General features: G+C 34.6%; 3 protein-coding genes across 5 annotated transcripts in view; 2 read left to right on the forward strand and 1 right to left on the reverse strand.

Annotated features, from left to right (window-relative positions):
- The first annotated feature begins 3,095 nt into the window (after positions 1 to 3,095).
- On the forward strand, positions 3,096 to 4,201 carry LOC145680675 (uncharacterized). Its single transcript, XM_081751521.1, is given in 2 exon segments — positions 3,096 to 3,660; positions 3,663 to 4,201. Coding segments are annotated over 2 exon segments (957 nt in total). The 3' UTR covers positions 4,055 to 4,201.
- A 78-nt stretch (positions 4,202 to 4,279) lies between these two features.
- On the forward strand, positions 4,280 to 14,492 carry LOC145662334 (uncharacterized). The gene is made up of 5 exons (XM_081727829.1): positions 4,280 to 4,792; positions 5,769 to 6,044; positions 8,948 to 9,192; positions 10,958 to 12,580; positions 14,305 to 14,492. Exons 1-4 carry the CDS (start codon positions 4,582 to 4,584, stop codon positions 11,129 to 11,131), a joined length of 906 nt encoding a protein of 301 aa, XP_081583955.1. The 5' UTR covers positions 4,280 to 4,581; the 3' UTR covers positions 11,132 to 12,580; positions 14,305 to 14,492.
- A 102-nt stretch (positions 14,493 to 14,594) lies between these two features.
- LOC145662289 (uncharacterized) overlaps positions 14,595 to 25,612 on the reverse strand; it is a 179,330-nt gene continuing 168,312 nt past the window's right edge. For 2 of the 3 annotated variants that reach the window (XM_081727712.1, XM_081727702.1), the window contains exon 3: positions 14,595 to 22,306. In XM_081727712.1, coding sequence (XP_081583838.1) covers positions 21,133 to 22,306 — 1,174 coding nt within the window. In that variant the 3' untranslated portion in view covers positions 14,595 to 21,132. The remainder of the gene's footprint in view (positions 22,307 to 25,612) is intronic. The other variant, XM_081727805.1, reaches the window with a different exon arrangement.

The raw sequence follows: 25,612 nt of genomic DNA on the forward strand, positions 1-25,612 counted from the left end.
GAGACTCCAAGTATTATTTTAATATCTCAACATAGTACTGCAATTCAAATTATTATTTTTTGGATGTCTAAAAGCATACCTAAGTTAAATGAGCATTGTTGACATCAAATATGTTTACTTGAGCAATATTCAGTTTTTCGTACAATTTTATACTTTTGTGTTCGTAAATCTGAAATACAAGTTTAACGATGGAGCTTTTACATTTTCAAGTATGTTTTTATTTTTTGTATTTTTTTAATGAACGCATCGTTGATCTAATTATGTAATAGATAGTATATCCCAAACGGATGCAGGACACACATAAAAATCCAGAATAAATTGATTATTATAGTTGCAGGAGTATCACCAAATATCGCCCTCTGGGGTTCCTAGAGGACCCCGCTTGGTATGTTAAGAGTTAAACCCGATCGTTTCTTTTAATCGATATGGGAATTATAACCAGGGGTAAAAGTGGGGGAACGCGGGAGAACGCCATCCCCGACCTCGGAAAAATATGTACGACGTCCCCCAGTTCCTAAGAAATTAAAATGGGCAAGGATACGCGGGGGGACGGCGTGACGTCATGCCGCTTGCTACCGTACCCCTACATTTTCAGATCCACTTTTACCCCTGATTATAACATACAGAATTAACATCAGACGTTACGCTACTTCGAATCGGTGAAATTGCTTTTATCTTTATTTCTTACTTATCTTTAAAATAATAGGCCTACAACTTTTTATATCCAATGAAAGGCTCTCCAATTATCTGAAGTATAATGCATTTAATATATTAAATAGAAATTTAGTACAAGGGCTCAGTTTTTCTTTTGGGTAACATAATGAACATTTGCATCCCAGTTCTCTGAAACTGACTAAACAGTCTGACTACGATTCTTCACACACACACACACACACACAAAAACGAAATATAATCAGAAGTGAGCAACACTTGCAATGAGCCAAATGACCATTATTCTTCCATAAGAAAATAGTCCCCAAGAAATTCCACCTAAGTAGCAATTATTGTATTTTTAAATCACACTAGGATCATTTTAGTTTGAATTAAAAGCACATCTCTATATGTGGATTGACATCTTACACAAAAATTTAAATTTAACAGGAAAACAGCTACACCCACTGACAAATACGCAGAGCGCGCGGTATATTTGATGATGGCCATGCAGGCAGGAAGGTTACCAGTGAAGGATTACATGCACGTGCAGAAGCAGAAATATTGCGGGAAACAGACGAAGCATTTTCTCCTGCACCAATCGCTGAATAGTCGTGCGCGGAGTGATACAAATTGAGTTACGCGGTTTGTTTTTGAAGAGTGCAAAGGTTTGTGAAAAAGCGAGTAGTTTAGATTATTTTATGACAACGATTTGTAATACAAGAAAAGATAAAAGTATTGCAGTAACTCAAATTGTAAAAGCTGAGCGAGGGTTGTATTCTGAAAAGAGGAGGAAAAGAGAAAAACAATATCTGTGAAGGGTAATATTGGATGGAACAGGTTACCTTATTTTTAATCTGCACGGTGTGATTTACGTAAAAGTGATAATTCGCAAATATAATCGAAAAATATGGATGACTATCCCAGTCATGTGTTTCTTTTATTTATATGTTTAGTCAGCTTAGACAGCTTTAGTGAGCTTTTGTCCTACACCCGCCAGTGAGTGATGAAAGGCGGTGTTGGATGTAAAAGTAATGGAAAGCTACAACGTATTGTGCTTACTGTTCATAAATCCTTGTTATTGCCAGGGTTGGCAGAAACCATGTTTTGTCGAAAGAAAAGAATTTGATTAAACCATATTGTTTTCACACTGTTACTTTTTGTTCAAATTTATTTCTTTATTTATTTAGGTTACATATAACTAAGTTTGTGTAGCCTTAACATCCTTATGCAACAGGAGGTTGATGAGCCCTTTCACAACATAAAAGGCTGTTCCGAAAGTAGACATCGATAAAAATGACGTAATAAAGATAAGTCATGCGCTTAAAATACAAGTTTTCGTAAAAAGCACCTTGTTCGGTTTGCTGCAATCAGTACATTAGCATAATTACAATCTGATTTTTTACTAGGGAAAAACAGAATTTGGGCTTCGCCCACTTCACTTTATTCTAATACGGATAGTATTCTGTGAATCGGGATTGCCCACTTTCAGTACAGAGCTGAGCGGTATATATATATTTTACATCGAAAAGCTCCCGCTTTAATCGTGCCTGTGTGATTTTTCATAAGCTGATATTTTGCATACTAATTTTCATCTTCGTTTTGAAGTTTTACGTCCTAGGGTTATGCCCTAGGCTAAAGGAGACTGATGATGATAATAATAAGTGAAATGGTGAAATGAAATGGAGAAGACTGTATCATCAGATAAGGAAGTTAATATTGAATCAAACAATGGAACGTCCCCGATCACTGGTTACGTGTCAGCAAATGTTCGAGGTAATACTTTAGATGTGGAGGAACCCCTATATTCTTCACAGAGGCTAACATATGATGAAAGCATATCGGGAAGTGGATTGTCTTCAGAAGAAGTTCAAGGACATAAAATATCAGATCAATGCTTAAATGTAGACGTTCGTGTTGAAGATAGTGTGTCAGAGGAGGACGTTGTTCGAATTGCTAGTAATGGACAATATAGTGGTGATAACGTGCTAATCGACGATTCTTCGGAAAGCGATTATGAGAACGTAAGTTTAATACTAAAACACATTTCTCTGGGGGACAAACTTGCACATTGGGCCATGCAGAAAAATATAACTCATTCTGCATTAGCAGATTTACTTGGAATTTTAAGGGAAGAATGTTGTCAGTCCCTTTCAAAAGATCCCAGAACACTATTGCAAACACCTCGAGATTCTACTGTGATTGTTGTCACCTGGGCACTACATACATTTGGGATTTAGCGAGGCCATTTCCTCCCTCTTACCTAACGATAAGTTTCATGGGGTTACTGGAATCCAAGTGCTTGTTGGGATTGATGGAGTACCGTTATCACAATCATCAACGAGTTGCTTATGGCCGATTTTGTGCTCTATACAACCATTTTCAGAAGTTAGTTTAGTAGGTCTTTATCATGGAATGGCTAAGCCGGCAGATAGCAAGAGTTCATGCAAAAATTTGTGAATGAAAGCATCGATATTGTTACTAATGGCATAATCGTGAATGGAAAACACGTCCGTGTAAAAATTAAAGCTATAGTGTGCGACGCGCCAGCAAAATCGTTTATATGTGTTAAAGATCATACAGGTTATAACAACTGCACCAAATGTAAAGTTGAAGGAGAATACATACACGGGAGGGTATGTTTCAACAATAGTGATGCAGCTAAGAGAACTGATTCTGAATTTGCACTTCAGACTGATGATGAATATCATCTAGCTCGAACAGTTTTGAATGATATACCTGGCTTAGGACTGGTAACTCAGATCCCGTTAGATTTTATGCATCTGATATGCTTGGGAGTCGTCAGAAAAATATTGTATTTGTGGTTACTTGGGCCTCTAAAAATACGTTTGCCTCATTCACAAGTGGACAAAATTTCCACTGAACTAGAGAATTACAGAACGTACACTCCAAAAGAGTTCACTAGACGTCCTAGATCTCTAAAGTATATCAAAATGTGGAAAGCTACAGAGTACCGCCAGTTTTTGTTGTATACTGGCCCAGTTGTTTTGCATCAGAAATCAGTAAAGAGATATATTTACATTTCCTTGTGTTACATGTTGCAACTACGTTGTTGGTAAGCGAACAGCTTTGTGTTCCTTACGTTAAATACGCTAAGCAGCTATTAGTGTACTTTGTAGACAAATTTGCTTCTCTTTATGGACAGGAGTACATGTCTCATAACGTTCATGGTTTGGTGCATATTACTGACGACGTTCTGCATTTGGGTTCTCTACAAATGTACAGTGCGTTTCACTTCGAAAATTATATGCAGGTATTAAAAAAATGGGTGAGAAAAGCAGATAAACCCCTGCAGCAAATACATAGACGATACAAGGAAATGGAAAGTATTGTAAGGGAAAGAAACCAGCAGATGTGCAAAGCATCCGCTTTTGAGAAATAGCATCATTGTGGACCGTTAATTATGGGATGCACAGAGCCACAATATGAGCGTTATTGTGTACAATCTAAGTTTGAGTTAAGGAATATGCAGCCAGATAACTGTTGTGGCTTGACTGGGGGTCAAATATTGCTAATAAGTAATTTTGCGTATTCTTCCGTACTTAGATGTATGGTGGTAATAGGGCGAGAATTCAACAGAAGAATTGAATTTTTTTATCACAATCATCTATGTTGGTTATACTGCGAGTGAAAGAACTTTCTGAAGTGAAAGTGTGGAAAGTGCAAGACATACGTAGAAAGTATTTTATTTTTCCGTATTCAGAGTCATTTATAATTTTCCCTTTGATTCATTCTACCAAATAGCATCGTAATTTATATGTTGAACATTAAGTCACAAAGTGACGTTCATATAAGTCATACAGTGTTGAATCAGACGTAACCTTTTTTTAATTGTTTGTGTTTACTATGTGGAACTGTGTATTAGTGTGATTTGTTTCAGAGGTATCGAGTTTTCGTAACGTCATCGATATGGATATACCTGCGGACGCAAAATACTGTATCGTTGAATTCGAAGATGGGGTTCAACTTGTTCCAACATGTTGGTTGCTTGATGGAGGAGAAAAATGTTATTGGCCGAAACTCACCAATAACCTGAGATACAACAAAGCTGTTCGAAATAGGGAAGAGCCAGATCGAGAGTGGCACGTGTATCCTGTAATCAAATTGTTATCTGCAGCATGTAAGTATTTTGTGTTTAGTTTATGAATATGTATTATTAAGTTTATATTTCTGGTATAAACTGGTTTACACTCTTTTCCAATAAATATGTAAATAATGCCTGCATCTCTATAGCTGTCGTTTACCGAAAGCTGTCAGGAAAATTATAACGTTATTCCTCTTGATTACATATTAATTGGTGTAAACAAAAAGGTCCTAAGTCAGAGAGTTTTCCGTTTGACTTAGAACCTTTTTGTTTATACCAATTCATATAGATGCACGGAAGAAGAGCTCATGACTGTTCTTAAATTTAACATATCAATCAACAAACCGATTCCCGCAGATCTCTTTTCATTGTGGAACATTCAATGTAACATTTAACCTTAATACCTCAAACACTCTCTCTTTAATTATAGTGAACAATATATAGTTTATTACTTGAATACATTGATATCACATCATGGCCAATAACAATAAGACACACAACAGGCATCACTCCAACTTCTGGATTTTATCTAAGAACATTCTGTTATGTGTTCTTTTATCATATAGTTTACCTTAATAACCTGAGGACGGTCCGGATATATAGCACTTCAGGTTTCAGAAAGTGCTATACTTCCTACGCTACATATACAATATTTTTTTTACGTAGGAAAAAAGGAATGGTGTTGCGCGGCATTTTTATAGCTTCAAATATGACAAGCTGTGACTTTAAGAGGACTGAGGTATTTATTGACATATAAGAAGAAAGAAGTATTTCTTTGCAATAAGTTGGTAATAGGAATGGATGGATACTGAAATTATTCTAGATATTTTACTGCAAAATAGATAGAATTGAAAGACAAAAGTGTACTGATGAAATAATTAATTAAAGAAGAATATACTTAACAAGTACTGTAATATATATATATATATATATATATATATATATATCGGTTCTGAAACTCCGTAATTTGCATGGTTGTAATTGTTTTGCTCCATATTTATTTCATTGATAGATACGTACGACAAGGGCATCGAAAAGTTGAGACGTGCAGAATATGAGACGGAAATAGACACCTGTGAAGACGACGTAGAGAGGAAGAAGAAGCGGTGGTTACGAGCAAGGAGAATGCCTTCTTCTTCGGATGATGATGATCCCATGCCACATTCAAGAGGCAAATTTCAAATATTGCTTAAAGATCTGCCACCGCTATCGCTAACGGCGTATGATGAGAAACGCCAGCAGAACGAAGACAATGGCTCTATAAGCAATCAATATACAGGAAATTCAGGTTCGTATTACTTTTCTTTTAATGCTCGTAACATAAAGTATTGTTCGTACTTTTGCTGTGAGCACTGCCAGTCAAACTTTACTGAAAACAATTCGAGCCCTTTTGTACCTCATGTAACTTCTGATCAAAAATGCTCCAAAACCTCATATTCACATTTGAAGATCTTAGGCTTTAAAAACTATCAGTTTCCATCTCTGTGGAACTTATATTTTTCCAAATACACGTACCTCAAAACGTGAAAAGTCCTCTCTGATTGACTCAGAAATCATCAAAGTTTTTGAGATCTTCTGATTGTACTAGAAAACTGAAATTTGACCAAATTGTAGAGTTGTTGAGACAACGAAAGGAAAACTACATACTTAAATAATTTCAACATTTATCCCGTCGAACAGACAAAGAGCATATAAAAAGTGAAATCGTCGCCAAGTTCTGATGGATAATAGTTAAAATACTTACTGCCTCACTTCCAAATTTTAAATTTGAAATCTCGCTGTTGTGTAATTATTATCAGGTTGCGATTATGTCTATTTTATCATGTTCAACGTACAACAACCAAATTTCAAGTTTAATTATGAAGGTTGTCAACCAGAACTTGCTAACTCTTCTTTGTGTTTTCACTTTATTTTACGTCCAACATTCCCACCACTCTTACTTAGCACTTTTAGGTAGAAAACTGGTAAAAATGTATGGGGAGTAACGTAGCCAAATGCTATATTTACAGTGTAAAGGTTAGAAAAAAATAAAGTAAGAATTTTGGATTTTTATAGTTTTTTATACAAACAATATTCATATTCATATTTATTTGCCTGTTCATAGCTTACAAATGAGGACAATCCTCAATTAAGCATTACAGTTGTCAGATATGATTTACATTCTCTATATGTTATCAGTAAGATAAGTTTCCACAGAGTAATAGCTTTTTCCTAACAATAATTCTAACAGAGTATTTCTGAATATCCGTTTTTCGTTAATGTCCTTATATTTGTTGGTAATTTGTTATATAATTTTATACAATTCATATACACAGTTTTGCTAAAATTTGCATAGTTCTGTTGGATAATATACATATTACAATTCTGCCTAGTATTGTATAAGTGAATCGTATTAGCTAAAGTAAATAAATCCTTGTGCTCAATTACATACATAATTGTGCGATATATATATATATATAAACTAGGTTGACTGTTGGATAAATAATAATAGTGCCGTCATACTTTTATTTTATAAGTTTGTTTATATAATAAAAGACGAACAGCCTTCTGGGGAAATTTTGAAACGTTTCGCTAATCAATACAATGCTGAAATGAAGTCAACTTCTGACTTTTTTTGCTCCAAAGCCTCTGTATGTGAGGGTTCATTACGGTAATTTTACAGAGTAAAAGTTTGTGACTTGGATTGGGAATCAAACCAAGGCCATTTGGGTTGCCATTCCAATGTGTTATCAACTTTTAAAATAAAATTATTTCAGATGTTCACAACTTTTTACAGAATATACTTTCTTTTGTAAAGACAAAACACATCACGAGACACTGGACATGTTTGAAATCACACCAGGGCCAAGTCAGGATTCGAACCGGGAACCTTCGGGTCGAGATAATACCGCTTCAGACCTGTCGCACATCCATGAGCATCATCACACAATGAGTAAAACATTATAGCCCTCTCCCGAGAACACAAATATATTTATGTTGCCACAAAATGTTCAGTCCTACGACATTACATCGCTGTTGGTAGCGAGTTGGTTTTACTTTCCGTTTAGTCCTCTTTTTGTATATTTCACAATTTTGCATTCGAACATTAACTGTTGTTCTATTTCTTGAAGTTATATCGATGAAACTACATACAGCAAAAGATTCAGACAACTGTTAAACTAAATACTTTCCAGATTAAAAATCATGATTATGAATGCATAGGGAAAAGATACCAACTTCTCCAGTCTCGTGACAGTTCCTCTGCATGAAAGCACATGTTACTATTTGTGTGTAAAGATACGATCGGCAGAGTACACCGATGCTACCTTCGCCAAGAGGATGAATTTTCTGACATGAAACGTATCGTTTCCTATCTTAGAGAATGAGTAAACATAAAGTAGGTGATGCGTGTAATAGCTAAATGCATACCTAAACGCAATTCCTTGTCATTGCATGATGGAACTAGGGTAATGATTGAAGTTTCCATGCTGTGCGAGAGGCGGTATTGTTTGTTATTCCCGCGTACATTTGTCGTTGCCCGTTCTTGCAACCTCTCACGATAATTGCGAAATATGCGCTCACCCCTGGTTCTAGGAGTCCCTGGTTCGATGCCAGGCTAAGTGAGTATGTGGTGAACCACATCGTGTCTGTGGGTTTTCTCTGAGTTTTCCCTTTCCTCCCACTTTCTCATTCCATCATTTCTTTCATCATTCACTTGCTATTTCATCCGTCTCCTTTGGCCTTCGCTTGCGTAATCATGGGACGTTAAACTGCAGATTTCGTTTCATTTCAATTCAATTGGGGAAGATACATTTGCATTTTCGGGCGAAGATTTCTCGGCAATATTGTGAATCATTAAATTTTGTTTTTTAACTACAGCTCATCGTCAATGTAATGAAAATCGATATGCATTCGTATTAATTATCAGAAGTCCATTGTTCAAATTAAGAAAATAAGTTTCACTGAACGCTTACATTTGTACACGTTATGACGTTTAATGCACAAGATTGTGGTGTCTTCCTCGATGGACTTTTATCTGCGGCCTGAAAAGTTTTAATCTATAGCTAACAGAATAAATTATATATATATATATATATATATATATATATATATATATATATATATATAAACATTTGTACAGTTTCCAGTGATGTAAGTAAGGTAATGTTACCATTATAATTATTCATTTTCTTTTCTCTTCATTCTCAACAGAATTCCAAAAGCAGGTGCTTGCACACTTAGCAAGTTTGAAATATTCAGTGCAACATGTACAGCAGGCTATACATCGATTAGAAGAAAAGTTAGACACTATTGGAGCGTTCAAGATCAATGATAACCCACCAGTAGAGGAATATAACGGAAGATCACCGCTAGAGAATTTCCCTCTTCAAACGCTGGACGACCTCTATGAGTGTGAGAGGAGGATTAGAAATGATCCAGCATTTAGGAGACGTTTGGTATGTTTAGCTCCGTATTTGTTGAATATATTTAGTTATGAGAAGAAAATGTATGTTTTCTTACAAACGACAAATATAGGGTTGCCACCTACCGCGAAAAGCCAGTGAATTTGAAGATTCTGGAAAAGTCAGGGATTCCTTTTTTAAAAAACGGGAAATTTGAGCTTAACTGAAAACAGAAGAATCAGTGCCAGACCACTTTGTTTCTGTATGTCTTATTGTAAAGGAACCCATACTGTTCCTATGGGTGAGACAGATAGTATCCCCATTTCTGTTGGCTGAGCACTAAAAGAAGTAAACTATTACGTGATTAAAAGAAGAGCGGTAGTTCGGTTCTCCTATGTTATGCATATAAATTATAGGTAACAGGACATGTGTGAGTCATGTACATTTGTCAAATCGAAGTATTTTAACTTACAATTGTGCAGTTTTTTACTACTCATTTTTTGTTATGCTGGTGATCAGTTTTATATGTATAAGGAACGTTTGTGGCGTAATTTGCTTGCAGTTTTAGGTCCCATGCTGTGAAATTTTAAATTTAAATTAGAGTAGTAACAATCAGTTTTTCAGTTCTTGTTGTTGATCATCATCTTGAAATGTACGTTTTCCTTTTAGTTTAGGTTTCTTGTAATATAAACGTGCATACAGAGGTAGACTACTGTATTTTTGTGGTGCACTAATGGTAATGTAAATTGTGCTAAGCTTCAGACTGAAAGTTGCCAAATAGAGATACAAATTTATACCTTCTGTAACATTTAAAATATTCTTATGCTTCTACAATTCCTTACTTAGCTCTTCTTATCCACTATAGTATAGCTGAAGCGTGTTATTTATTTTCAAAATTCGAAAGTACCCATTTGAGTAACTTAGTGTAAAATGTTGTGAGAAAACTTGGAGTAAGGGAGTTTTGAAATCCCAAAAGAGTAGCCAGCCTCAAATATGTTTCTAATTCAGTTTTATTAACGATATGTGTATGTTTAAGCTGTAGCAGGCCCGTTGCCACAGGAGACTACAAAGGGCTAAGACCCTTCTAGAACATTTTTACTAGAACATTTTTTAAAAACGTTGATCATGGTTACATATGTGCTCAGCCAATATGTTCTTTAAAAAAAATCTACATACGGAAAAAAATCAATAACAGAGGCATTTACCATACGTACAACAGAAAAATCAATCAACATTTTTCAAAAAACAAACCACAAGAGACACCAAATGAAACTAATAAATCTACAGAACCAGACAACCGGCTTGAATGTGTCAGATACACGTTGAGTGACTAAAAAATTTGCTTTATTTCTTTCTTTTTTATCTTGATTTAATTTCTTTTTTTCTTTCTTTCTTGTCCACACCGTCGGAGACAAACATTTAGCCGAAGCCCAGTCTTCGAAAATTTTTTGTTGTGCGATAAAGCTTAGTATGTATCGTGAATATAATGGTATATGTTCTCGCTAGGTGTAAAATATATTGAGTATTTTTTGGTGTTTCTTAATGTCCGAGAAATATTTTTAACTGAAACATTGAAAACAACCAACTTCGATAAGAACGAAGTATACTTTAATGTGTTAATATCGCTATTGTAATTTAAATACTTTTTTCAAAAATAATTACAAACAATACCTCTAAAAAAAATTTTCATGAAGTTCATAACATTTAAAGTGCCAAGACCTGATAATTCCTGAAATTATCAAGTTTGCAATCAATAGAATTTTATATTTGCACTCTGATAAATTTGGTGCGTAATTTAATGTTAAATTTTATATTTCAGATTACAGAGCTCCGTAAGATAGGGGGTACTAATATTGACAGTATTGTTACGAATATAATGAAGCGAATTCTAACCAACATGTTAGCAGCGGAAGTAAGTTGGACAGGCGGAAAGACGAAGACATCATTCTCAGCCCTTGCACTCTGTCATGTTCTTACAGGTAATATATTATGATTTATTATATATTTTCTTATGTTATTATTTAAGACGATTAACTAGAATTTGTATGTGTTTCCACTCGATTCGACCATCCACCACAAAAATTATCCAGAGGTTAGTATTGTAAGACAATTCTCCGAAGTAATTTGTTCACAGAGCTCAGTTTTTCCAAAGAATTTGTATGAGAAAATAAATGTCGATATGTTTCGAGAAATTAAATTGAGGATTGTGAATTTAGTATTTTATACCAGCTTTCATAAACTTATTCTCTTAGTTTCTTGATACTCACTACTTGTTTAATATCATAATTGACTTTTCTTAAAATTTAATGATCGTGAACTGTTGTTTCATTCTATTTTAAAATTTATTTTTGAGAAAGAAGAATGGAGGGTAGATTTTTTTATAATGTTGAGCAGTTTGCGTTATCCAGGAGATTATTTTTAATCATGGTATAGTACACAAATATTTCTCATGTTCTGAAAAACCTCTAAACTTAATTATAAGGTAGAATTACAAGCTACCACGTGTCTGAAATGCTTCGTGATTTTAAATAAAATTAGGATGTTGTTTTTGAAATACACTAAAGTCCTACAAGTTATGGAATAGCGGTATAGAACCACTTCATGTGTTGCGGAAAACAAATATAAATGCACATAGCACTCGACTTCTGTTACTTGAACTTCTATAAAAGGTCATTGACCGTGATGTTGCTTCTACGACGAAAACTATCAATGTGTGTGTTGCTCTCGATAACTGCCAATATGCCGGATAGCCATACTGATCATGATCCAAGTTGATACGAACTGATGGTAGAGTGCGTATGTGGCAGAGACTCTAGACGCCGTAGACTCAAGTTATCAACAAGGCAGTTACAAGCTTGTGGCCTGTAATTGTGTATTGCGTGTTTATATGGCATTCTTGGATCCTCGAGTCCGATTGACCTAGACAATATCAGCAAGCCAAAATTATTCGCGATTGGTTTGCAGAGCATTCTAAACAATGAATCGGCCAACTATACTGCTAGACATAAATTTAATAGAAACATGTACGATATCATCGTACGAACCATTTGTGCACACGTTTTACTTGCAACAATCACGCCATAATAGCCAACAACCAAGACTTTATGAAGGATTTCCACCGACTTGTCGAGTCCATGCCATTCCAAGTTGCTGCACTCGCCATGCTCGAGAAGGCATAACACGATAGACCTATTATCTTTGTATCCCATAACTTTTGGCACCTCATTTCACCTATTGAAATGCATGTCGAATATTTCATATTCCTTCTTGTTATAACACATATCTATTGCAGAAATTTGCCAGTTTTTCTCATACAGAAAGATTATATTTCCAGAGACAGTGAAGCAACACGCGCCCAGCAAATTTGCTACAGATGCTGAGATCAAAAGACCAGTTCAAAGCTGGCTTCGTCACGCAACGGAAAGAATGAAAAGAGAGAAACGTAAGTAACATATTGACATTTTTAGGTTTGTAAATTGCTTGATCTTGCTTAGTCGACGTGGTGAACGGAAGCTTAAAGCAATCAATTATAATACAGAAAATTATTCTGTATTATAATGTATTGTTGATGTCGCACCAAAGACACCATTGTGCGACCCTACTTAATAGTTCAGAAAAGTCGTTGTAAAATTAATAATACACTCTCTTTGCATGTGTAACGCACCCGCGATAGGCATGGAAACCCATTTACGAAGTGGTATGTGTCTACTAAATACGTTTTATGACTTTTAACGTGCGCCAGTGTAGATGGCTATTGTAATTATTATAGTTCTGTATTTTTCTCTTCATACAGGTCAGGCAGTCTTCGTTTTTAATGTTGTTTTGCCATGTCCCAAGAAATCCCACACGGTATACTTTCACATAAACTATAAACATGCCAAAAGACTGCTTGGGGGCGATCGTCCTTCGGGATTCTACAGGGTGTTTACTGGAGTTGACTTCTTGACTTACAAATTTTCAGAACACCACCCTAGATTAAAAAAAAGAAAGTCATACTATGATATTCAAGAAGCTGTAAAATGTGTTGATAAAGCTAGTTCTTCAATATTCTGATGGAAAGAATGGGTGGGAAATAGTGGGTTAAAACAGAAAAAAAGGAAACACTATTGATTTTCTTTCTCGAATTACCAAGTTTTTTCAATGTTTGACCAATTAATTTTATCATCACCTACACCCAGATAATGGGACTGCCATCTTGAAGGGTCTCAAAGGAAATCTTTACATTTCTCCAGTATTAGACAATAATTTCCAGTACATTCCAATATTTCCAGTAAGGAAAGCAAATACCAGTAGATTACCAGTATTTCAAGTACCAGTAGACACCCTGTTCTACACCTCAGTTAATTCACATTATCTTCATTTTGTGTGTGTGTGTGTCCAGCGGAAATCTAGTTCTTTTTTGTACGGTTCGGGTAATTTTTGGTCATCCCATTGCAAATACTTGTATCAATATTGTATTTTGTTTATTACTTTGTTGCTCCTTTCTAACTTCTATCTCAAGGTTTGTAACAAAGTAATGTTAGTAATTTGGCTTCGTATGTTCCATTTTTCACTTTTTACGTGACATCTGATACAAAAGAAAGTAAATGAATTCAATGGATTGAGGTTTTTTTTCTTTCATTGAAACAATTTTTTACTTACGTCAAGGGATAGTAATGTTCAACAATGAATAAAAGAGACAAACGTCATTATTCAAAGCTCGAACTGGAATGTGTGTCTGCCTCGATTGCCCTGGACAGCTATGTTGCTTGTCTTTGCCTTTTGGCTTGATTACTGATTTAAAGGCTAACTTTATATATTCATCGCTATGCGAACTAAATCCAAACTTGGTGTGCTTTCAATGCTTTTTAAAGTTCGTTGTTGGTTTATAATTAATACTTAGTATTATATTCACTTCTTTTCAGAAGCGCGACTGATTCGCAGCATCACATGTACTTACATATTTCTAGCGAAAAAATTTTCAATTCAAGCAAAACAGGTCTCATTGTCTTATGACTGGATCATAATAATAAAGCGAGTAATTCCAACAAGTGTCATCTCCCTACTACTTTCCATACATCCATACGTATTTAACTTAATTATTAGATTTTTCTGTGGCTAATTTTTTATGTATATTTGCACTCACTTCGTCTTTTAACAGAAATTTTCTTCCTTTACCTTTTGTAGGGAAAGGGGATGAACAAAGCGCGATGTTGACAGGCAAATGAACACACATAAAGTGCGATGTGACTGAAGCCGGGATGAACATGCAAATGCTCACATTATAAAACCCTAGATGTATATTTTGAAAGGGTTATTTTGAAAAAATCCCTACATGTATGATAGCTTTTGAATAAAAGATTGTACGTGTGTAACTCATTTGTTTTATTAAGCACATCTTTCTTTGCTACACAGATGCTAGAGAACTACGATCCAAACGTGACCTTCGGTTATTAATGATTAATTAGGTTCATGTTTCAGAAAAGGCAGTTCTTTTTTCTAGTTGAATCATGTTCCATTCTTATTTTCTTTCTATCCCTTGAGGAGAAATTTACAGCTGAACAACACTAAGTTAGTTATTATTACAAGTAATGTGGAAAAATACTATATGCAGATAACTTATATATTGTAAATAGCTACATCTTCGCTCTTATCATTTCGCATAGTCCCATATATGACTATGTTGAATTGTACAGATCACTTTATCACAAGGAAGACGTCTGAAGGATTTGATGATGATACAATGTGGCGTCAAGTTTCAATCCTGTAGCATCCACTGGCTACATTTTGCAGTTTATCCCGCCAAAAAGGAGATTGTCCAAAGGCACCAATTGATATATTTTCTCACGAAATTTAAATTTACCTAACCATAGCTAATATCATTGGAAACGTTACTGCGGTAATAGAGAGTGCAAGTCAACGAGTCAAACATTTGCGTTTGAAATGTTTACCTATAGCCTGTAAATATGTACCTGACGGGACTCACTGGGACTTTGAAGCGGAAGTTCATGTACAGGCCACCTTGTGGTATTGCACGATAGCTCTATCGGTAATTACAGAGTGAAGCTATTGGTTATTTAGGCTCTGGCTTTTCAAAGGCGCCTCTCAAGTAGCTACGTGTGAAATGACAGATATTCCGTTTGATTTGCACTGTACATTGTGTTTGCAAATCTGAAACCAGAGCCTGAAAACAGTCAATAGATTCACATCGTCATTTCTGGTGCAATGCTACACGGTTACCCATGAGCTTCCGTTTGAAGTCCCGTAGGATTTTCATCAGGATTTCACGGATGTCTCAGGAGTCCCACGGGATCGTCCCGGGATTATCCCATTTGCGTACGTGGTTTTGCCTGAGAATATCCTCTAGTTTCCTACGGGATTCTTCCTGCATGACTCCCGCTGGAGTCCCACGGGTCGTCCCGTTTCCCGGGACAAACGCGGACATCTGGATCTCCCGTGTCAGTCCCATGGATGTCGCAGGAGTCCTATGGGAGCGTCCCGGGATAGTCCCGTTTTCCCGGGCGGGAGGGCCATGGCACATCCTAGGGAAGATTTTGTGCTATTAGGGTTAATTGATACTGGAACTTCTGTTTCATTGTTGTCATATTCATTTTGCCTAGAATTAACGAAGGATATTTCTAATTCTACCTATAAAAGGTTGATAATTTGTTTCTTGATAGGTATACTGGTAAACAAAAAAAAAAAAAAAAAAAAAAAAAAATCAAAGGAAAAACAGAAATAATTATAACGTTGCAAACTTTGAATATTAATATCCCTATATTAGTAGTTTCTGAATTAAACAAAATTTTATTATTAGGTTTACACTTAATTGCACAATTAAAAGCAATTTTAAATTTCCTGAATGGAAAATTTTCAATTCATACGATAACAGATAATGTTATTCTGGACTTAATTCCAGAAACAGAGAACCTTAGAGGTTCAGTTCAGCTTATTGATGATGGTAATATTATAGATACGGATATTTCCGTAGAAGGTAATCTAGAAAACAGTAACTCTGGATTCACAGGAAATAATATAATAGATAATGATACAAGTATAAACCTAATACACAATCAAGAGTTCTCCTTTTATGAAACTGTTGACAAAATTACTAAATTTTCATGTATGAAATATCCTTATTTTATTCCCAAATTTAAAGGTTATCCCGGAAGATATATTAAATAAAGTAGATCTGGATTTAGATTAAACCATTATTTACACTAATATCCAACAGTAGTAATGTCCTTTAATTCATGTTCATATGGTTTGTTATGTCTTAGAATTTTATTTATGATGGTTCATATGTAATTTTAAACTTGTTTGTAGATTGATAAACGACGTTCAGTCAAATTTTTAAATCACAGTCCAGGATTTTTTTTTGTAAAAATTGTATTTCGAAATATTTGAAATACATTTTATACAACTCCCACTCTTTCGGGAGCCATCTATGTAACGATAAGTAGTGCCCGTTGGCTACAAGTGCCCGTATATAAGCGCCATTTCATTAATGTAGTTAGAAGATGAAGAAATATATTCTGTATAAATACAGAGTTTAATTATTGGAATTGAATGATCTGTAAAAGCAAGTGTAATATATAAATTATTAATCTAATTTACATGTTTTTAAAGATAGAATATTAAATAAATGAAATAATTAAATCTCAAATTGTGTTGTCGCGATTAGTGTTATAAAACAGTGGACTTGGAAGAATAATATATAACGAAATAAATGTTATAAGATGGCTAGATGAGAGTAACTTTGCTCTGAAGACTCAATGCCAAAATTTTATACAAAAAGCTGAATTTAAGACGTCCTTGAATAAATCAACATAATTTGGCACCTCCTAATTGATAGAATGGTTGCATAAGGTGTGGGTAGAACTCGAATCGAAGCCACCTCGTCCTGGTGACTTCTGGTTGAATTCAAGAAAAAAAAACGTTGAGAAATGGGCAAAGATCTGCAAAATTATTATGAAAATAAAATGTGTAAAATCACTCACACTAACAAAAAGTAACAAACATGATTTCACACAAAACAAAATACTTGGACGTTATAGAAATGAAAAAAAAAAGGAATCCGTAATTTCTTGCGTGAAGGTAAATGTTGATGTTTTTTGAGGTTTTTTGAAAATTTCTGGCCGTTTGCGCGAACTGAAGTTCCAGAGTGTGATTTTTCTTATTATTTCATTGATTAGCAGGCTTACGCAACGTTTGATCCCTATTAGAATTCGATAGTCGAAATGTTTTTCGCTTCACCCTAATGTACATAATGAACAAATGTTTACAATCACCTTGCTCGTTCATAATGAAAAGTTTTATTAGTATATATTTAAGTATCAATTTCATCTTAGTAGGTAACCTGAATATCCTGTAGCACACATTAGTAGATTCACAAAATGGTAACTTAATATTATCGATATTCTGCGAAACTACGGATGAGGAAATATAAACATCCATACGATTTTGCTCAGCTTAACGAAATCTATTGATTATTATATTTCAGATTGAGTTCTTTCGTTAAATTCGCAAGTTATACTAGCATATTTAGTGGGGCTACTGATTGTGCTATGATTTCAAAAATACGGGAATTTCCTTTGCTTTTGCATATGCCAAATAATTAGGAGACTTAAGATCGAATTCGTCCTTTTCCGGAAAATACACTCGCTTTATTATGATCCTTTACCCACTCGTTTAATCATGTAGTTTGTCAGCCTTTTCCATGGTCGATGCCGCTTGGATTCACTATCATCAGATTTTCGACACTGTATAAATTAACTCACCACGAACGCATATATTACATCGATCATATCTTCACCACATTCCTCACTGAATTGTTGATAAATGTCGCATCACACAACAGAAGAAAACGGATCACACGCTGTTCTTGTACTTTGAACTTGCTATTTGTTGTATCGAAAACTATGGCATCTCTAGTGGGACATTTAGAACAACATTGCTGTCTTCTACACCACAAAATCAGGAATATTTTACGCATATTTTAAAGTGAACTATATAATTCTCTCTTTACAGTACCTGGGAAAGCGCACATGAGACCCTGAATGATGAAATGCCTCAAATGTATCGGGTAATAGTTGAAAACGTGTGCTAAAAGGTAATTCGTGGAAGAATAGGAAAGGGACAATAAAATTTAAAGCACATAACAAGAGATCAAATAAATAACTCTAGATCTGCATTACAGAAGGACAGAGAAAAAGAAAACTGACCATGTATGGAATGGAGTCAGCCAAATGTAAAAAATTAGGAAAAGGTAAAAGAAAGTCATGAATATTGTTAAATAATTGAATCTGTTATGTAGAAAAAAAACATGCGTGAAAAATACAACGGAAAATAGGGGTGATCACGTTCACGCTCGCTGTCGCTAGCACTTTCCTACAAGAATTTATCTTTCCTAAAATTTTTAAACTACTACTTTTCATGCCAAGTTGTAAGATACGTGAATGTTGAGTGGTCAGTAAGAAGCACATGACAACTAATTTTTCAAAATACCTAACTGGCGACAATTTTACAATCTGTTACGATAAATTAAGCTCTGTTTCTGATATAAATCAGAGAACACCTATGTTCAAATTATTGACATAAGCACATAGTTTGATATTTCTTGGGTGTCCCTAGTTCACGAAACTTAGTAATCCACTAGATGTGTCATATCCGTGATTAGTCAGGCAAGATTTCGTTATTGGTAGCATTTGAAGTTACTATATTCCTAGAAATACCCGTTTCAGCTTTTTAACATTAATTTGTGGAGCTGATTTCGATTGGTTAATGCAATTATTTTACTGCGTATAGGTTCAATCTAGTTTCGCTGACTGGAGTTGCTATTGTTTGCTGTTTCTTTTTCAACAAAATAAAAGTATTTTATGTCTCTATTTAGTTTACTAGGAATTGAAACTATTAATAAAATAATAACTTGTGGTGTTAGGAGGACTCACTTTACAAAATCATTTTTTCCTGTGATAATTTTTGTAATATTACGAAAATATATCCTTCGTCAATCAACCTCAAAATATACATTAAAAATTACTTAAAAATTAATTGTACATGATTTGAAACTTGTAAATGTAACTAGGATGTTTAATATATTCCCAATAACTGAAAATTCTTATAAAATAGCTTCGATATCAATGACTGCTAATCTATTATATAAAAGAGAACGCACAAATCCTTTGTTAGCTCATGACGCTAATACGGCTGAACCAATTTCTTTCATTTTTGGGGGGTTATTAGGATTTGGACCCTAGATGGTTTTTATCATATCACTTTAATTTTTAATTACCAGTGTCTTGAGATAATTGACCATTCAAGTGTCCATAACGTACTAATCCTTTGTTAGTTCATCATAGGTATAAAAATAAACGTATTTATATGCAACCCGCATGACCGTGTCACTCGGCGGGTTAACATAAATGACAGGCGCTATAATGTTAACATTTACTGCAATTTGAAAGCGAAAAAGTAAAAATTATCTAAGTAACAAAGTTTATTGCGTTCCGGGGTGACCGCAGCGAAGCGGGGTGAACGCTGCTAGTTTACGATAAAGTTCCTTCGTTCGTGCAACTATGTAGTTAGTCCCTTTTCCAAGGTCGAAGATGCTTGGGTTATTTATCACACGACTTTCAACTGCTTTTCAATTATATATGTAATAATAAATCAATTATGATTCTACGAAAGCATTTCTTAACCTTGTGCTATTTTGTATGGCTAGATAGAAAGTATCGTACATGTATTTGGTGTAAAATGTAACTATATGTTCTTACTGTGTTATAAAGATTTTTCTGCATGCTTTCCGAAAAAAAATCGACACTAAGATAACAAGGTTATACAGAATGATAAAGACAGAAGGAAAGGAACTGAAATGGACAATACTATATGTAACAAATACATGATGAGAAGGTGATAGAAACTAAACTCTTAACCAATGCGTAAAAACAAAACACACCAAACAAAAACAATTCAATAACAAGTATACACGTACAATAACTATACATCAGCCTACAACATCGTGAAAAGAATACACAATATAAGAAAATTAAAAATATTAAACAATGCAAACATTACGTAAAATATTGGAAGGATTCAAGTAAATGTGAGTAACTAAAATTTCAATGTTTGTCCAATATTGTAATAAAACAACACAGAATTAACAGAGCTTTCGAGGAGTTAGCAAACGCCAAGACATGTTTGTCTGGCAGTAAATTTTGACACATTCAGAAATCATATTACAACAAGATTATTTTTTTTAAATAAAAATGACACGTTTCAAATATTGCCGAGGATAATAAGTAGTTTTCTTGGCACTTACATTGTTAACAAGAGCGTAACTAACAAAACTTTCATGGCCTACTTAATGTGGAAAAAGTGAGACAAAAAAAGGAAAGAGTGGTATGCACTTCCTTCCAGCTGATTACTTAAAAGTTTGACGAACTCTGATACTTTCAACATGGGCTCTCCATGATCTATATATAAGGACAGAGGATTACCTTTCCCAATTCTTGCATAAGTAGAGCGGATAACGTCTTAATATTCAACAGAAGTACATACCACTGCAGTCCAGCACTATTTCCGAAACAATTTTCTTCATGGACCCAGTTTCTACTAAATAAACAATGTGTGTTTTCATGGTATTTATCTCGTTTTTCTTATTACATTCTTCTCTTCAGAATTACGGATGTTGATTATTTGTTTCAATATCTTCCGCACCTCAGGTTTAAAACAATTGATGTGTGTTTCTAGCATATGATTTCTACATACCTGACAATAAAGATACTCTCTTTTGTATTAGTTACGACATACTTCTTCAAACCTCATTCTATTTTGAAAACTTTGCTACACTTTATAAAAATAATGATGCTTTTAATGTGTTTGATTTTGTGCCTTCAAAGGATATTTTGGTTTGATTATTTTGTTAAACTTGTTAGCGTTTTTGTCTATATGATTCGAAATATGCACTCCTAAATGGTGCTTACATTTGCATCATTTATTTGACCGAATATATCTCTAAAGACTTCCATCTGTATGAATTATCATGTGCCGTTTCAAAGTTACTAAATGTTTGAATTGTTTGCTGCATTCACCACAAGTATAAGATTTATCAGATATATGAGATACAATATGCATTTGCAACTGACGTTTTACCTTATATCTTTTGCCACAATCGTGACAAGAATAATGTTTTTCATCGCGATGTGTTACCATGTGTTTTAACAGATTAGACTTTGCTTTAAACTTTTTTCCACAACTAAGACAGGACTGATTTTTCTCGTTGACATGAACTAACATGTGGGCTTTTAAAACTGATTTATGCTTGAACTTTTTGTTACACTCTTGACAACAGAGATCAGTGTCACCTGTATGAGCTAACATGTGTGTTTTCATATATGACTTATGTTTGAAACCTTTTCCACACAACTGACAATAATGATATTTCTCAATTGCATGAACAAGCATGTGTTTTTTCACACTGTCTTTATATCTTAACCTTTTCCCACACTCAAGACAAGAGTAATTTTTTTCACCTGAATGAATTTGCATGTGGGTTTTCAAAGACATTCTTAATTTGAAACCCCTACCACAATCCTTACAAAAATGATATTTTTCATCTGTATGCACTAAAATATGACATTTCAATGTTGATTTTTGACTGAAACTTTTTCCACAATCATCGCAGGAATAATCTTTTCTCCCTGTATGAGTAAATATGTGCATTTTCAAATGATCTTTTCGTTTGAACTTTCTTCCACACTCATAACAGTCGTAAATCTTCTCCTCACTATGATTTAACATGTGGGATCTCAGAATTGCTTTGTAACTGAAACATCTTCCACACTCTTGACAAATGTAATCTTCATCATGTGTATGAGTTAACATATGCGCTTTGAGATGTGGCTTCCTTTTAAACGCTTTGCCACACTGCTGACAAGAGAGATGCTTGATATCTGTATGATTTAAAATGTGTTTTCTCAAATCCGGTTTTGTTTTGAACGCTTTGTTACATACGTCGCAAGAATAATGTCTTTCATTTGAGTGAGTTAACATATGCTGACTCACATAACGTTTAAGATTGAACATTTTACCACACTCTTTGCAACAAAATATTTTTTTAAATGAAGTATATATTTCCTTCGGCAAGGTAAGTTTATGTGCATCGTAGTCGACATTATATTTCGGGAACCTGTAGTAAAAATTGAAAATACGAAAACTAAAACAAATGAAAAATTTTTCCTTTGTAAATAGCTCACTTGCATTTAGACTCAAAAATACTCTCTGTGGCATACTCATATTACATTTTGGAACAAGTCTCTTAACAAACTAAAATTTTCCAGTAATCTAGATATACATATTTTACTGCACATGATACTATTAAAGGGTTAACATACGGTGGAAGCGAGCATGTTTCAGTTCAGTAAACACTTTATGACAAAAGAAAAATATTAAGAAAGAATAAAAGCAATAAACTGTAGTTTCCCTTTTACAAACAACTAGACAGCCTTCTAGCGATTCCACACTAAACTCAAAAATGACCCTCGATACCTATTAATTCAATGTACGCGTGGTTACCAAAAAGGGTATAAACTGAGAACAAAACCTGGAAATCATAACGATATCTGTTATTTGTGTTCATGCAACATACAACGGGTCAAAAAAAAAAAAAAAAAAAAAAAGCAATGTTTAAAAAAGTCTACCTTCAGCAATTTACCTGTTTTCTTTCCACAGTAATGACTATCCCGACCCGTCCAGAAACATTAGAGCATAAAAACTTAAGTTTTGAGATGAAGATCAAAATATAACTAGTTCGAAGATAGTGCACGAAACAATGAGCGTGAGCGATTAACGCAAGAAGCACTATGATTTATTTAGAGATTTAAATCTCATAAAGGATTTATAAAAAAGGAAAAAGAGGTTTTATTCCATACTTTCGTGACGAACAAAGATTAGTATATTGTTGCATTATCGCTGGAAATGTTGACGGAGAAGTTCAATATACCATATGCGTTTAAGGACTACAGACTGTTCATCGATCCTCGAAAAGAAGCAATAAAGCAGTGTTACTACATAATGGCAATAGATATACCTCAATCCGAGTTCCTCACTCTGTTTCTAAAAGAAAATTAGGAAAATGTATCTGTAATGTCCACAAAATTTAAGTTCAATGAACCTGAATTAACACTATAATGTTATTTAAAAGTTATTTCCATGATTCAAGGACAACGGGAAGGTTACACCAAATACCCATGCTTCCTCTGTGAATGAGACGGCAGCCTTAGAACTCATCACTGCACCCAGAAAATTTGGCCACCTTAGACATTCCTACAGATTGGAGGCAAATATATAATAGGGGAAAGCTTACTTGATCCTAGTAGAATCCCGCTCCCGCCATTTCATATTAACTTTGGCGTCATGAAACAGTTCGTAAAAGCTTATCGAAAAAGGGAGAACGTTTCCTGTAATTACTTTACTGAAAGTTTCAAACACTTTCAGAAGTTAAATTGACAGAGGGCGTATATGTTGATTCAGAGACCAGCAAAATAATGAAATTTAAGAAGTTCGATGATAAGATGACCATGCCTGTGCAAAAGGCTTGGAACGTGTCTGAAGAAGTCGTTCACAAATTTTATCTTATACACTAAATAACAGACAACACGTAACAAACACACATATATACCGGAGGTATATAAGATAATGAAAGAATTTGGACAGTTCTGACTAACAATAATACAGAGCGATCGAAGAGTCCGCAGCTGAAACTTAAAAAAAAAAAAAAAAATTGGCGGTATAGTTATAACGAGAAGTTAAATACTTCTCTGTAAATTGATTTGCTAGAGTCTTGGCTATACATGACACAAGACATGGCGCTGGGGAGTGGCGTTAGCAGTCGTGACGAAGAAATAAACTACATAGTGATGTTAGCAAAATAATCACTCCAATTGCAAGGATGAATTTGTCGGTGATGGAGCGTGCGTTTTTATTAGAGGTGTATTTCAAAACTGCATCATAGAGTGCTGCAAACGAGAAAATTGCGAATCTTTTCGGGCATTCTGTAAGTCAGTCAACTATTCATACATTAATCATTAGATTTCGTGAACATGGCAATGTGCATGATAAGCCCCGTAGTGGGCGCCCTATAGTTTTGACGAATGATGTGTTGGAAGACGTCGCCGCACGAATGCAACAATCACCACTTTGGCGGTTATCAGAATAAGTGGGGGTATCATATGTCTCTGCGAAAAAAAGCAATAAAACGGTTAAAATTATGATTATATCATGTGATAGTCGTTCAGAAGCTGCGACCAGGTGACAATGATGCTCGAATGAGGTATTGTCGGTGGTTTCAACGACTCACTCGCAACAATATTGCTGTTTGGGATAATGTATATTTTACAGAAGAGGCCTGGTTCCGATCAATAACTTGTTAGCTGATTACTGTGCTCCTGTGTTATTGTGTGTGTGCTATTTAGTACCTCTGTTAACGTGATTATTTTGCTAACAGCACTTCATATAGTTCATTTCCTCGCCAGGACTGCTATCGACACTCCCCAGCGCCGTCTCTTGTGTCGTGTATAGCCAAGGCCCTATCAAATCAGTTTACACAGAAATATTTACCTTCTCGTAATCACTAGCGCTAAATTTTTTTTGAAGTTTGGGTTCGGGGACTTTTCGATCGCTCTGTATATCTGGTGGACAAACACAAGTGGGAGGGATTTTTCTATGTTCTCTCGTTCTCTATTACTATTTTTGTTCAAATATTTCCTTTATTCTTATCATCGTCTCCCTTAGTCACTGAGAATAATCGTTCAATGTTGAAAAAATGATAACAATGATCTCACTCAGGCACTCTCCATTGGAGTAATGAATTGAGTGGACCACTTACGCACACGCATTTTTGTTTCAATTTCCCATGCAAAGCTTTAACATTCGAAAACACTGAGGTGGTTCGTATTTCACATATTACCAGGCTATCATTTAATGTATTCCGAAATACTGAAAAGGGACGCTAAACTCCAAGCAACCAACGAAAATAATAGTAGTCTTGATTAGTGTTGTAAAATTTCCGTAAATTTTGAACTTGTTGATAAAAAACCTTTTTTTTTGTTTCTTTCCAGAAAATTTGGAAAAATTGGGAAAATAAGAAAAATCTTTGTATTAGGTTAATTTTGCTAGTAATGGAGCCGTTATAACTTTCGAACGCACGAAAAATGTAAGTTGACCAATTTTAAATTGCGAATTTTTAAAATGAAGCATTTGAAAATAAAACTGTTGTAAAAATTTGTCTGTGTCTCTGTATGTACACTCATAACCAAAATTATTGTCTCATGTCTATAAATATGTTGTTGTAGGAATACAATTTGATAACGAATTCACCCGGTATTTCTAACAATGTTAGGATGTGTATAATCGGCAAAGACATGTATGTGCCAAATTTCATGCCAAAAGAGCAGTAAATAAGAACAAAAAACGAAAATAAAATTTTATTGCCCAT

The sequence above is a fragment of the Thermobia domestica genome, chromosome 1 (genome assembly GCF_964235325.1).
Source record: "Thermobia domestica chromosome 1, izTheDome1.hap1.1, whole genome shotgun sequence".
Lineage (NCBI taxonomy): Eukaryota > Metazoa > Arthropoda > Insecta > Zygentoma > Lepismatidae > Thermobia > Thermobia domestica.